The 16,099-nt window shown below is 36.4% G+C and overlaps 1 protein-coding gene and 1 long non-coding RNA gene across 4 annotated transcripts in view; both read left to right on the forward strand.

Moving 5' to 3' along the window:
• Positions 1–538: 538 nt before the first annotated feature.
• LOC138403140 (uncharacterized) lies at positions 539–6,090 on the forward strand. 2 transcript variants are annotated; one of them, XR_011237416.1, is made up of 3 exons: positions 559–1,394; positions 1,853–2,038; positions 5,951–6,090. It is a non-coding gene; the product is annotated as an uncharacterized lncRNA (long non-coding RNA). The 2 variants fall into 2 exon arrangements; XR_011237415.1 differs by having other exon boundaries at positions 539–2,038.
• Positions 6,091–8,833: 2,743 nt separating this feature from the next.
• Positions 8,834–16,099, forward strand: part of LOC117986795 (myc box-dependent-interacting protein 1-like) — an 86,931-nt gene continuing 79,665 nt past the window's right edge. For both annotated transcript variants that reach the window (XM_069502230.1, XM_034973662.2), the window contains exon 1: positions 8,834–9,037. In XM_069502230.1, coding sequence (XP_069358331.1) covers positions 8,969–9,037 — 69 coding nt within the window. In that variant the 5' untranslated portion in view covers positions 8,834–8,968. The remainder of the gene's footprint in view (positions 9,038–16,099) is intronic.

Raw genomic sequence — 16,099 nt, forward strand, 5'->3', positions numbered from 1 at the left:
TCACTGGCTAATATAAGTCTTTGTATGCCAAAAGCTGGACATTTGAGTATCATATGATTAACATCAGCCTCCTCATAATCACAATAGTTGCATTTTTTACTGTTTAGTATTTTTATTTTATTCAGGTGTGTTGGCACCAGACAGTGACCAAATCTCAGTCTATTCATTAATGATGTAAATTTTCTAGATTCACACTTTGTTTTGAAATACCATGGTTGTATTGGTATTTCCTTTTGAATTTCCGCATACCATTTTCCTTTATTTTTATTAGTCACATCCCACACTTCACTCCACAATTTCTTTTGTCTTATTTTAATTGTATTGCATAAATCCGTAAATGGCACTTTGATGCTACTTGAACAATCTTCATAAAAATTACTTCTTCTTGTAGCAGAATCAACCACTTCATTTCCTGTTATGCCTCTGTGGGAGGGTACCCAAACAAATTCTATATTAATTCCCCTTTGTTTTAAATTAAGTAGTACATTTTTAATTTGGAATATAATATAAACTAATTTATAATTACTCAAATTAAAATTATTTATAGCTAAAAGAACACTTTTCGAGTCTGTTATTAAAACATAGTTATTAATTTTAAACATTAATTCTTCTTTGATATATTCCAATGCCTTGAACAGGGCAACGCATTCAGCAGTAAACACACTGCAGTCAGAGTTTAATTTATATGATCTACATTTTTTTAACTGTGAATCATAGAAAGCAGAACTTACAAAGTTCTCATTTTTAGAACCATCCGAATATATCCTATAATGATTTTTACAATTTTCTTCAATGAACAATAGGAAGTCTAAATTGGATTTAATATCAGTGATGTGTATTCTATTTCCGAGGTTTATTACATCATAGTGGCAATCATACATAGGCCAAACGTCATTCACATTTATCTTACTAGCAATACTATGCATATAAGTCATAATCATTGACATAGTAGGTCCTTTACCGGAAAGAAGTGCTTCCGCTGTAGGTTGTAGAGTTTCAATTGATGCTTCAGTAACTTTTAATAAATCCTGTGGAAGTAATAATTTGTTTACCAAGTTGGAGTTAGCGAATAGTTGCTTCAAACAAAACTTTTCAGCCAAATAAACACGTCTCACCGGCAAAGGAGGGATACATGTTTCTACTTCCATTGAATTAATAGGTGTAGACCGCATTGCTCCACTTATTATTCTCAAACCTATATTTTGAATGACATCCAATTTTTTCAACAACGATGGATTAGTTTGCATATACGCAAGACAGCTATAATCAAAATGACTTCTAACCATACTATTGTACAACAAAGTCAGAACTTTGGGATCTGAACCCCAAAATGTACCAGCTAAACATCTAATAAGATTAATGCTTTTTAATGCATTTTTACAAATGTAGTTAATGTGAGCATCGAATTTTAGTTTTGTATCAAAAATTACTCCTAAGAACTTCTTATTTCTTACAATTGGAACATCTAAGTTATTATATTTAATGTTTACATCTACTGGTCCACCAAATACCATGCATGAACTTTTAGAGGTATTAATACTTAATTTTAAAGTGTTTTGGTAATAATTTTGCACCTGAGTCAATGCTGAATTAACATTATTTACAGCTATTTCTACATTTTTATTTACACTATATAATAACAAGTCATCTGCAAATTGTAAAATTTTAACATCCTTTGTTGTTACATATTTCTCAATTTGAGAGGTATATAAATTGTATAAAATTGGAGATAATGATGCACCTTGCATAAGGCCTTTACTTGTTGAGTTAGGTCCATGAAGTATATTATTATACTTAACATAAAACTTTCTGTTATTTAAAAAATTTGATAGCCATTTTAACATTTTTCCAGGAATGCCAATTTCATGAAGAGAAGTAATAATCTGGTTTAAATCAACATTATCATAAGCACCTTCTATATCCAAAAATACACATACTGCAGCATCTTTTGATAACTTACAGCTTCTTAAATCCGATACAAATGATGTCAAACTCTCATTAGCACTTCTTCCTTTTCGGAAACCGTATTGGAATGTTGGTAATAATTTATTTTTTTCTGTAAAATAATCTAATCTCAGTTTTAGCATTTGTTCAAATAATTTTCCTATGCATGATGTTAGTGATATTGGTCTGTATGAATTACAATCAGATGAAGATTTATCAGGTTTTAAAATCGGTACTATACATTGGATCTTCCAACTCTCTGGAACACATTGATTATCCCATAGCCTATTAAATATATCAAGTAAAGCTAATTGACCTAATTTATGCAATTTTTTAATCATTATATATGGAATGTTATCTAAGCCGGGTGTAGAGTTTTTTCTTGATTTAAGTGCTATATTAAATTCTGCAAAAGTGAAAGGCTTTAAAAGTAACATATGCTTGTCAGAATCATTCCGCCCCGATCTTAACTTCATAGTTATAGCACCTGACACACCGACTCGTTACCCAATGACCGACAATTCAACAGACAGACCGGACATACTCGATATAGCTCTTCTAAAGAACATCGCCCTTCAGGTGAGTCCTTTGGAGGTGCTGTCCGAGCTAGGTTCAGACCACCGTCCCGTCCTAATGCGGCTAGGACCCCCGCCCACCGCGGCCCCCCCCGACCAAAACAGTCATTGACTTCAAGAAGCTCTCAGAGCATCTTAAGTCTATAGACTCTGTGCACATCTCTCAAATTCCTGACATTATAGGTAGTCTAGATGAAGCGCATGCAGCCTCACTGCACCTTACTAATCATATCCGCGATGCTCTAAGCGCCTGCTCCCGACAGATGCCGAACGGTTTCACCCGTCGACAGTTGCCGGACGACGCCAGAGAGCTCATCACCATCAAAAACGCTAAACGTAGAGCCCATGACGCATGTCCTAACGCCGACAACCGGAGAGAACTCTGGCGAGCCCAGAGGGAGGTAAAGGCTCGCCTTGCCGAACTCCGCGACGAACAATGGGACAGGAAGCTGAGTGAGCTCAAGCCATCGCATGTAGCCTACTACAGCCTGGCGAGAGCTCTCAAAGCCGACCCTGTCTCGGCCACTCCTCCGCTTTTACGTCCCAATCAACCACCCGCCTTTGAAGATGTCGATAAGGCCGAATGCTTGGCTGATAGCTTAGAAGCCCAATGCTCCCCGAGCACCATCTCTGTAGACAAGTCCCACATAGAACTAGTCGAAAACAAACTAGCATCTATCTTCTCTTCCGCCCCAGGTGGCGATCCAATCCTCCCGACGAATAGCGGCGAAGTTCGTCAAATTATCAAAGAATTTCACGCCAAAAAAGCCCCAGGCCCCGACTCTATTAATAACAAAACACTAAAGTTACTCCCCGATGTATTAATCAACCTCCTGGTTGTCATTTTCAACACCCTCATGGCGGGATGCTCCTTCCCCGACAGGTGGAAAGAAGCTACCGTTATAGGCATCCCCAAGCCAGGGAAACCTAGGAACCTCCCTACTAGCTACCGCCCCATTAGCTTGCTCAACACCCTTGGCAAGGTGTATGAGAAAGTCATCCTTAATCGACTTAGGTCCGTCGTAGAGGAGAAAAACCTCCTCAACGACGAGCAATTTGGCTTTCGAACCAGACACTCATGTGTTCATCAAGTGCACCGCCTCACGGAGCACATCCTTCTCGGTTTCAACCGATTCAAAACGAGAGGTATCCCAACGGGAGCCCTCTTCTTCGATGTAGCCAAAGCCTTCGACAAGGTGTGGCACGCCGGCTTGATCTACAAGCTTTACCATCTAGGCGTGCCCGAAAGACTCGTACGTTTACTACGAGAATTTCTCACCAATCGAACTTTCCGCTACCGTCTGGATGGAACCCTATCCTCCCCAAGACCTCTTCGAGCAGGAGTCCCTCAGGGCTCCCTGCTCTCGCCACTTTTGTACGCGCTGTACACCAGCGACATTCCCAGATCCCCTCATGTTCATATAGCCCAGTTCGCGGATGACACCGCTCTATACAGCTCCGACTTAAACTACCGGAACGTTAAAGCTCGACTCCAAAAGGCAATCAGTAGCCTAGGCCACTGGTTCCGCCTTTGGAGGATAGAGGTTAACCCGGAGAAAAGCGCAGCAGTGCTCTTTCAAAAGTCCAAAAGGAAATCACAATACAAACTTCGACAGACTGAAATAACTCTTTACGACCGCCCCATTCCCTGGCAAACTAATACCAAGTACTTGGGTGTAACCTTTGATGACAAGATGAGCTTCGCCGCGCACATTCGTAGAGTCCGCAAGAACGCAGCGTATGTGCTCTCCCGTCTTTACCCCATGATTTGCGCAAAGAGCAAAATGTCACTTCGACATAAAGTCACGCTATACAAAACGTGCATCCGCCCAATAATGTCTTATGCCTGTGTTGCATTTGCACACCTGCCGCCCTCCTCTCTCAAACCTCTCCAAGTCCTACAGAATAAGTTTATGCGTACGGCCACTGGCTCCCCGTGGTACATGCGCAACGTGGACCTCCACAGAGACCTCCAACTCCCGACAATAGCTCATTACTTTAAACAGCTTTCCAAAAATTATTTTGAGAAAGCCATTAGACACCCCAACCCCCTAATAGTTGAGGCAGCGACTTACACCCCTGACCGAAACGACCCCCCAGATAAAAGACGCCCTAAGCACGTCCTTAACGACCCCGACGATCAAATCATGACCGACAATGCACCCTATCTCGTAGGGCTACACAATTCAACCTCATCACAGCGTCTTCGCCGGCGAAGACGAGGTCCCCGATTTCTAACGTCACCCGGACGTGGGCTCACGCCACGGCCTCGGGGGCGTACGGACTAACCAACAAAACCGACAACTCCACCCATCCCAACGTCATCCTAAGCCGTGGTCCGAGCCTCACAGGAGGCGCCCTTAGGAGGACGTTGCCCCCCGACCTCTCGAATTATTTCTTCGAGCCCTAGGGCTCACCCCCAGGCGGAGCTTCGCGCTCGCCAACCCCCCCGGTGACGCTGTAGCGGCCAATAGGGCCTACGCAGCATAGTCAATCCGAAACAACACAAAAAATCAGAATCATTATTAAATTCGAAAACAGAGGTATTTAACGTTGTGTTATTGTTATCATGTTTAAATTTTGAAATAAAATCGGGAATCCATACATCATTTTTATGCTGTGGTGGGTTTTTAATACGTTTAAACATTTTCATATAATTCCATACTCGAGTAATAGGAGTATATCTATTGAATGTTGAACATAACTTGTACCAACTATTTTTCTTAGCATCCTTAATTATTAATTTTTTTGTGCATCCAATTGTTTATAATTAATGTAATTTTCCATCAACCCATTTCTTTTATATAACTGTAAAGCTTCTCTCGAATTTTTAACAGCAACTTCACAGTTTTCATCCCACCAAGGAGCAGGAGTTTTAAAAAGTCTAGGACCTTCAATTTTTACATAAGGAACGAATTCTTTTCTAAGAGTATTTAAAACTTCACAGAACTTATCATAAGACTGTGAAGGATCTTTTTCATCAAAAGTTATACCTTTAAAGTATTCCTCTGATTTTGCATAATATTTGGTCCAATCTGCTTTATGAAATAGAAATTTCTCTACTTTGTCATTGACAGAATATTTAGATGGAACTAGGCTTAATTTTGTAAATGTTGGATAGTGGTAACTACCCAAAGGATCGTCACCCACTGACCATTCACATAGAGGTGCTAGTACAGGACTCACCCCTGTCACATCAATAGCAGAGCTATTTGCATTAGGTCTTTGTACTGTAGTAGATACACCTGTGTTTAACAGGCATAGGTCATGTTCATCAAAAATTTCAAACAATGTTTTGCCTCTTGAATTTGTACAACTGCACCCAAAAGCAATATGATGCGCGTTAAAATCTCCTGAGACTATACAAGGTTTTGGTAAGCTAGCAATAATATTTTTAAGTTTATTAATTCTACAATAATTGTTATTTTTAGGTGGACAATAAACACATAGAATCGACACGGAACCAATATTAGTTTCTAGAGAAATTGCTATGGACTGGACATCTTGATAAAATTGTGTTGGCAATATTTTATATTTTAATGTATTTTTTAATAAAATGCCTACTCCACCATGTTCATTATTTGCATTTTTTCCTACAAAATTATATCCTGAAAATCTAATAGGATTACTTGTATTTTTTTGCCAGGTCTCATTTAATAGCAAAATATCAATATTATGTTGTTCCAAAAATGTTTTAACCAAGGGTTTCTTATTGTTAATACTTTGGATATTATGCTGCACAATAGTTAGGTGAGAATCCATTATATTTTATTTAAATGTTCTATGTAAAAATGTTTCTTTGATTTGATTAGTAGTCTTAATATTATTAGAGTTCCCTATTGTAACCAAAGTGTTTACTATGGCTCCTAAAAGCTTAGAGTTATTTACAATATCATTGTGTGAAATTTCTGTCTTTGTCTGTGTAGTTTGCTTAGGCTGTCAGTATGTAGTTTGGCTTTTTTGATATGTCTGAGGGCTCTGAGGCTTTGGGAGTGGAGGGAAACTCGCACTACTTATTTGAACTACTTTTGAGTAGGTTTCTTTTTTGTTCCTCTCCATTCTCGCTGCCTTTACAGGACACGTTTTTGATATTGCAAGATGCGCACCCCCACAATTGCTGCACTTCAGTGTATCCGTCGTGCAGTCCTTGTAATGGTGCTCACCAGCGCACCGTGAGCATATTTGCTGATTTTTACAAATTTTCCCATAATGGTTAAATTTCATACATTTAAAACATTGCATTAAAGGAGGAACATAAGTGAAAACTTTGTATCTCCAGTTGTCCAAATAAATGTACTGCGGTAGACTAGTACCGCTGAAAATTACACTGATAGTGGACAGAGGAATTAGCTCCTCTCCCACTTTTTTCAAAAATCTCTTTACACCTATTACTTCACTTTCCGAGGAGAGTTTATTGAATAGTTCCTGATTGCTAGATTCTTTTGGAATGAACCTAACCACCCCTACCCTTTCCACAGAGGACGCCGGGATGAACGCTCGAAGTTTATAAACTGAAAGGCACTCGTGCTTCAAAAAGTCATTAGCCGCTGTCGCTTGTTTGAAGACAAGCATAATTTTAGTAGCGTTTATGCGCCTACTTTCACTTACACCTTTTACTTGTTTAAAATATTTGGATACCACTAGGGGATTTTTGTTTCCTAGTTTGATATCTTCTGTGCTTTCTACGTATACAGGGAATTCTGAATTGGTACTAGTATCGCCGTACGCCCGGCGATACCCTGTTTTTATAAATGGTTTGTATTTTGCACCATCACTTTCAGAGGGTTTCTCCTTTTGCATTTTCTTCCTCTTTTTGCCCGCTGCTGGTTCCAAATCACCGCCGTCACCATCTGACGGCATTGTACCACAGTTTAACGAAAACTATTTACAAAATAATGTACTATTTACACTCAAAAACTATATTTTTAACAATTTTCAATTAAAAAGCGCGCTTCGCGTTTCCCGCCAAAAACGCAAGTCCACTTTTTTTTTTTTTTGTAAACAAACTTACACAGACAAACTCTGTTTTTTTTATTGCTAAAAAAAAAAAAACTTTATTAAAAAAGTACCTACCTGAGTTGCCGCTTTTCAATAAAACTTGGTGAACAAAATAAAATAATGATGCAGTGCGACCGCTTAGAGTGAAATAAAATATTTTGGAACTAAAATGTTTTGAATAGAGCAACCCTAAAATTAATGTCAGTGCTGTCAAAGATAAAAAAAAAAAATATTTTGTTGATTTGAATGGGTTGTAGTATTTTACTAGTTTATTTGTATGAAAAATACCAAATAACACATTACGATTCTCAAAAGTGCTCGTGAAGTGAATTACAAAGTTTTAATACGCTTTTTGGCCGAATATTAAGCTCACCAACTATTGACCGTATTTATAGAGTTGTTGTTGAAACTTGTTAACGAAACTTGTTGCAGAAGCTTATTGCAGAAACTTGTTGATGAAACGTGTTGCAGTAACTTGTTAACGAATCTTGTTGAAACTTTTTGCGGAAGCTTATTAATGAAACTTGTTGACGATACTCGTTGCATTTACTGAAACTTTTGCTGCAGTGTGGTAGTACACTCTACCTACCCTTATCGACATGTTGCAAGCACTCTGGAAGTCACGCTAAGAACACATCTTGTTCGTCTCGTATCCATGCTTCACTCTGTTATGGTTCTGTAGATGAAACTAGCCGTTGAAACTTGTTATTGAAACTTGTTGTTGAAAATTGTTGCAGAAACTTGTTGCGAAAACTTGTTAATGAAAGTTGTTGCAGAAACTTGTAGCGGAATCTTGTTGCTGAAACTTGAGGCTGAAACTTGCTAACGAAACTTGTGGCTTCTATTCTATTCTTATAAAAAATAAAATTAATAAAGCTCTGTAATAAAATTGGCTTCAAAACTTATACTACAAAATGTAATCTTATTAAATTACGAGTATCTTAATGTTATCCAATACCTGCATGAATAAGACGTATAGAATATTTTAGCTGATACAAATACTGGCTTACATAAAAATATGACCATGTTAAATATGTTTTCCCCCAATATAGGGAAAATATGTTTAGTTGGCAACCATTGTAATTGTCAGCGAAAATACTCGATTCCAAAGCTGAAAATATAAGGAAAATATATAAGCAATCTCTCAAAGCCTAAAATTACTTAAAAATGGAGCTGTTATAATTAATTGGAGCCTGTATTTTAAACTTAATAATAGGATAATAATAATTTACAGGCTTCGAAAATAATTGGACAGTAACGCCATCTATCGTCTTGATATCGCACTTTGTAGGAGACACCATTCGCCTTTCAGCTCACGTCACGTCAGTACAATTTTACGGCACTTGGAATTTGACGTGTGACAGTAAATTAGCAAATTGCAACTTGCCGCACAGTTGCAGGTTAATAGTGTTTCAAAAATAAAGACTGTCTGTAATGAAATAGTGATTAAAATGGCTGAGAGTAAAGGTGCGTTAATCGCGAAATCAGTGCAAAAACATGCTGGACGTGCAAAGGAGAAGGTATTTATAGTTTTTATGTATTGAGATGGTTCGGTGTCTCGTCGAGTACCTATACCTGTTTGAAAATCGCAAGTGATGTGAAAGTGGGGTTTTAAATAATGAAAAGACGCGTTGTTTAAACCTACTCTGATATCTACCTTTTGGTTTTCAATACGTCGGCAAATGCAGGTCATTTTTCACCTGTTGCTTGTACCATTACCTGTAGAACTTAAATATTCCGTGACTTAAAACCTTGTTTACGTACTCAGCTGACTCGTGATAGAATTTACGTGAACGTCAGTCGCTTATCTCTCCAGGGTAAAGTTTAGGACTATTTATAGGTTTCTATTGAGATATATTTGGATTACGGCACAAAAAGTAGATAATGGCGTGCGAAGAATGCAATAATCTGGATTTTAGTGTTATACGTGTATAACTTAGCTGATGTGTAGCTGATGGCAATATCTGGGGTAGTGTGCCCAATTTTATAAATAACTCCACGGTAGCAAGGCGTTGGAGACAGATGGCTAGCTGTCTATGCATCCGTTATTTAAACTTCTATTTCTGTGGGAACGCTTTTGAGTGTCCTACTGACACTATTGTGTACTGTAAATTGTAAAACCTATATATTTTGTCATTAATTATTCAGTATGTAACTATAAACATTGTCCAATAATGTGCTAACAGAAAAATGGAAATAGAAAAAATCTAAGTTAAAAATTACCTAAGTATTTTTTCTTCCATTGAAACTGAAAGAGATTTCACTCTTACTATTTACTAGCTCATGATAATATTTTTATTATAATAAGTAGGTACTATTTTAAACCATAGAGAAAATATAGAAAAATAAAAATTGGAAGAATTCTCCGAGTACTTAATAAGACTGCACCGCTTTAAATTGTGTGTCCATCAGTCCATCATTCCATCAGTCTGTGTGCAATAGTAAAATCTGTAAGTAGTATGATAATATTATATCCACATGGTAGATGTACATATACACATGCGTTAGGATAATGACCTGGTTTGGCAAGTGGCCCACTTGTACGCTTTGAAATATTTCTAAGTTTAAACTGGCATGCTGAAAAATTATCTAACTGAACTGAAGAAAATGGGTAGTCAATTGTATTTGTATAAGGAAGGTTTTGTAATAACAGAGCTGAATGTTTTCATAGAATGAAAGAAAAACGTTTGAAAAATTCTTTGAAAGTTGTGCCCACACATCAGTTAAACCTACTGAAGGGTTTGGTTAACCCAGTGCATAGTCATATAGCAGTTTCTGTGACCAAAAGGCTAGAATGAAATCCATACTTCCATACTAATATTATAAGTGCAAAAGTGTGTGTCTGTCTCTCTGTCTATTTGACTGTCTGTTGGTCTCCTAGCTTTTTACACACCATCAGTTCAACCAATTTTGATGAAATTTGGTACAGATATAGCTTGCATGGTGGGGAAGGACTAAGGCTTATTTTTATCAAATCAAAGAGTTGCCACAGGATTTTTAAAACCCTAAATCCACGCGAGCTAGTTAGTAAATATAGCTGATTAAGTTAGTTTCTTGCTAGAATCTGCTTTCCAAACTAATGGTAGAGTTTTGATGTTGTATAATAGTCACAAGTTGGTTTACATGAAATAATGATAATGTGAATTTAAGTACTTACTTGGTAAAAAAATTACCAAGTGAATACTGTGACGTTGTAAATTTTGAACTACTAATTAGCGTTTCGCTTTTAATTAAAATCAATTTTGTTCAAAGTATGTTGGTGCCACCTAGCATCAAGGTGCAGAACTACGCGTGGGTCGATGTTCAGAGTTCATTCGAGCCACAATAGATGGCGTTTGCTTCGTTGTCAATTGTCGTAAAAATAAAACAAAATAATTAAATAAAACCATAATATCATTTGTTTATTGTTAAGTCATTAACAAAACGGTTCTTATAATATATCCTTAGGTTCCGCAAATATTCAAAAATGAATTGGCTTCATGATCAAACTAACTGAGAGCGGCCACACTCGGGTTGCGTCTGGCAACACCGATAGGTGAGATTTAGAATTTTCCTGGAGTCAACATGTGAAGACGAATTTTTTTTCGTTCCAGGAAAATCTCATTCTTTTTCGCCCATGGCTTCGCCTGGGAAAATACAATAGTTATAAAATTTTAGTCATCCTAACGTATTTCAATGTTTCATCAATTATGGTGAGTGAAAAATCAAGTAATGTGGATTCGACAAAATGGCGGTTTGGTTAGAGAAAATCCTAATTTTATGATTTCATTCCAGTTCCAGTTATTTTATCTTCCCAAATAAATGAGGATAATGGGTTGTGGGTGGACTTCTGAAAACCATTGGTGGCCAGGAGTTCAATAGGGTTTACGTTTACGTTTTACGTTTAGCTTCAGTTTTCCGTTTTAGTTTTACGTTTACGTTTACGGTTTTCGTATTTATTTCTTTTGCACATTCACGTTGACAACTTAATTGCTATGGATAAGACTTGGTGAAAATCTTTGTAATGAAACATTTCGGTTGTGAAGAATCAAATAAATTGAGTTTTGGATCTTGGCCGATGCCGTCCAGCTACCTTGCAGTCTTCGCACCTACAAGTAAGCAAATGTTTGTATCCTGCAACAGTTTAGTGAACCTTCTTAGTGTATGTGTACAGTAAGAACCCTGTCTTTACTACTGAGTTTTTATTTTGGAAACAATTTTATGAATTTTACTGTGTCATTGTCTATTCCATGCCAATGGCATCTTAAATTTAAAACATAGATCTTATGTACTATCTACCTAAGTCATTCTAATGTATCTAAATTAAGTCTTGGCATTAAGCTAGAATAACTAAGCATTATTAGCCATCATTCTGTATTAAGCGACCCCGGTAAAAGTTACATTAAAAACAATTTTGCCTAACATCTAGCAAATTTCATTTATAACACCTCATATGCATTACAAGGGAGTCGACGGCTAGCTTCTATTCTTTACTAGGTAGATAGATCAAGTAAAGTAAATTAAAATTATTTTTTTTCCTCTAATCTTTGTAAGGTGGTAGATTATTCCGTATCCGGGTATATTTCTATTCCGTCCAATTTACCACCCTTACAAATGGCGCCCGAACGTTTTTTATATAGTTATTTCAGTATATTTTGAGAAATTTTGTGAATTTTATGAAATGTACTCCGCTGATTGTACAATTTTCTAAGTGGTGACACATTGCAAAGAGCACTAAGCTGTTTTTTTATGGTTAACTAACTAAATAATAACTAAGAGTTAGAGATTTTGTTTGATAGTTTAAGTAATTTTCTGAGTATAGTCCAACATTGGTTTTTTTTTTCTTATTTAATTAACACATTATAAATGGTGCTTATGCCGTTTAATTATGTTATTTGACTTACCTTGGAGGTGTATAAGTGAATGTTTGCCTTCAGTTTAGTAATAAACATTGCTTAACTGAGTTGTTGTTGGGTATTGCTTTCAATAGTAAGTACATCTTATGTTTGAAAATTCCGGTAACTTAGTATAATTAAAGTTTTGAAACGCTATGTGCTGTTAACTAGTTACACACATACATTTATAAATACTAAGAGTTACAACTTGTGAAACTAAATATATAAACTATATTCAGAGATTACATTAAGTTCAAGTATGAAGTTATGAACAATTTTTTTTCAGTGACTTGATACTTCATTATTTTGTTGAAATTTTGTTTAGAGCTGTGTTAAGGTTATGATAAAAGCTACTTCACACACAAAACATGTTAAGTTTAAGTGAATGCTGGTAGTTTAAAGTGACATTTAGAAACAGATTTTGTTGTATTTTAGGTTATGTGTTAAAAGTGTAAAGTAACAGCCATCAAACCATTGCACAATCTCTTTGTTTTTTTTGAAAGATAATATGCTAGTCAGAGTTCATTGCAACTTTGTTGCCTGTTTACTTTTGTAATTGTAAAGGTTGTAACACACTGTGTACTCATAAAGGTGATACTGCACCTTACAATCATTTATTCAATTTTGGGAAGTTTTATTTTGTTATATTTTGTTTACTATAGTAATAATATGTGCTTGTATTATTAACAATATTTTGGAATAGGAACATAATTGATAAAATAGTTAGGATAGACTTAAGAATATTGTTTTTGTTGTGTATTTTGCTTGTGTATATTTAATAGTTTAAATAACTTCTTTTGTGTTTGTGTTTAACCAATTTGTATAAGGCTAAACATAGACAGTTACACAAGCTCGATATTTTGTTAAATGTGTTTTGACTTAACACAATGGAACAGACTTTTGCCCAGTTTCATTCACTTTTGAAGGACGAATTGTGTTATGAGGTATCCATTCGTTCCGAAACTCCAGCACCTACAGTGCTAGGTTTAAAGAAACAGTTAAAACAATTAATTCAGGAAATTCCTTCTGAATCAATTTTAGAGACGGATTTCACTTCTGAAAGTGAGTTAGGGGTTATTACTAAAAAACTTCAAGACTTAGAAGATTTATTAAAAAAGTGTTCTGACACTAAAGATAGACATGCCCTCTGTAGGTCTAAAGCTTTAGCTTCACATTTGTACTTTAGAATTTTGAGAATACAGTGTTCCGAACTCAGCTTAATAAGTAGGAAGAGTGAATTACATACAAAGTTGCAGAGTTTGATTTCCAGATTAGATGCTGACAATGAGTCGTCTCACGACGAATCACTGGATTCCGAGAGTACCGCCGTTGACTGCACTGGTGATAAAAATGTTGCCAAGTGGAAGTTACATTTCAACGGACAGGGTGATCCGCGCAGTTTCATCGAACGCGTTGAGGAATATAAAAGATCTTATGGCGTTTCAGATGGAAAATTATTTGTTTCTGCATTTCATCTTTTTACAGGCCGAGCATTGTTATGGTACAGAGGCAACAAATGTCAAGTTTCGTCTTGGTCAGAATTGAAAACTTTATTTTTAGAGGAATTTGATGCAGTAGATTATGACTACAGGTTGCTAGGTGAAATTCGAGCAAGAACACAAGGCTCTGAAGAACCTGTGTCTATCTATTTCGCTATAATGTTTTGCATGTTTTCAAGGTTGTCAACACCACTTTCCGAAGAACAAAAGTTACAAATTTTATTACATAATATTCGCCCTTTTTACTCAGAACAATTAGCTCTTGTTGACATTAAGTCTGTCGCAATGTTGAAGGAAAAGTGTCGCAAACTAGAGGCTGCGAGGCAGCGTTCCGCCTTATTTTCTGAGCCTACTAACAGTAAGGCAACTTTAAGTTCAGAGTTTGCTTACAAACAAGTGACAAAACAGATAAACACACTTTCAGTCACACCTGCACCTAAGGTTGATACAAGTAAAGGCACTGATTTTACGAAAACAAATAAACAACTATGTTACAAGTGCGGCAAGGGTAACCATTCCTTTAAATTTTGCAGGACAGTTCCGAAATTTATTAGATGTTTTTCGTGTGGACGTCAGAACTTTACAGTAAAGACATGTCCAAGTTGTAGTAAAAAGGCGACTAGTAAACCCGCTCCGGACAAAAATTCAAAAAACTAATTAGTAAGAACTGTGCAGAGACACAAGTAAAGAACTTGGTCATTAACAACAAAACATCCCTTTTACCTGACACAGTTCTGTATTCAGTGGATAAACGAGACTTTAGGCCACATTTAAAGGTTTTTGTTGACGGTTTTGAGATTACAGGTTTACTAGATTCCGGTGCTTGCGCGTCAATTTTGGGTAACCAGGCGCACAAGGTTTTTTTGAGATTCGGTTATAAATTGCATAGCAGTATTGATACCACATTTTCAGTGGCAAATGGAGACAAACTTGATTGCATGGGTTATATGTTTATTCCGATTACTTATAATTCCGTAACTCACATAATAAAATTTTTTGTAGTACCCTCTATAATAGCGGATGTTATTTTTGGCTGTGACTTTTGGAAAACATTTCAGTTAGCCCCTGGCATTTTTGATAATTTAGAATTAATTAAGGCACCTTCTCAATTTTACAATATTTGTGCGATTGATAATAAACAAATTCATACCATCACTTCTTTTGAAAACTTATCATCTCAACAGAAAGAATTAGCCCAGTCTGTAGTAAATAAATTTTTAGATATTTCTTCAGAGAAAATTGGATTGGGTAGAACAAAATTAATTGAACATGTTATTGACACCGGTGATGCCTTGCCAATAAAAATAAAACAATATCCACTTTCTCCCGAAAAGAAGGAAGCTTTAAGTAAAGAGTTAGATAGGATGCTGGAAATGGACGTAGTTACTCCGAGTGAAAGCCCTTGGAATAACCCAGCAATTTTAGTGAAAAAGGCAAATGGAGACTGGAGATTTTGCCTAGATTGCAGGAAATTAAATTCAGTGACAAAGGGGGATTCATACTCAATACCGTACATTCCACAAATTCTAGATAGCTTGAAAGAGGCAAGGTTTTTATCATCGATTGATTTAAGTTCAAGTTTCTGGCAAATTCCATTAGCTAACGACTCTCAGGAAAAAACCAGTTTTACAGTTCCTGGTAGAGGGTTATTCAAATTTAAAGTCATGCCGTTTGGCCTATGCGGTGCACCAGCACGACAGCAGAGGTTAATGGACCAGTTATTTAATCAAAATTTTGTAGTGATATTGAAAATGGAATAGTATTTTGTTATATAGATGATATTGTTATTTGTTCTGCTGATTTTGAAACCCATTTAATTTTATTAAACAGAGTTCTGGATAAACTAAAAATGGCTCAACTATCCATAAATTTTGATAAATGTAATTTTTTTAGGAACTCTTTGAAATATTTAGGGTATATAGTAGATGAATTTGGTTTACGCACAGATCCTGGAAAAGTTGCCGCAGTTTTGAACTTTCCGACCCCAAAAACTGCACAGGAGGTAAAGATTTTCCTAGGCACTTGTTCTTGGTACAGGCGCTTTATTAGGAATTTTTCAACCATCGCTGCACCACTCAATAGACTAACGAGTAAAGGAAAGAACGCACCTAAATTTGAGTGGAGCGAACAGGCAGAGGTAGCATTTAATACATTGAAGAATGCGTTGGTAACCGCACCTGTTCTTGCGGTACCGAATTTTGAAAAACCA

The sequence above is a fragment of the Maniola hyperantus genome, chromosome 12 (assembly GCF_902806685.2).
Source record: "Maniola hyperantus chromosome 12, iAphHyp1.2, whole genome shotgun sequence".
NCBI classification, from domain to species: domain Eukaryota; kingdom Metazoa; phylum Arthropoda; class Insecta; order Lepidoptera; family Nymphalidae; genus Maniola; species Maniola hyperantus.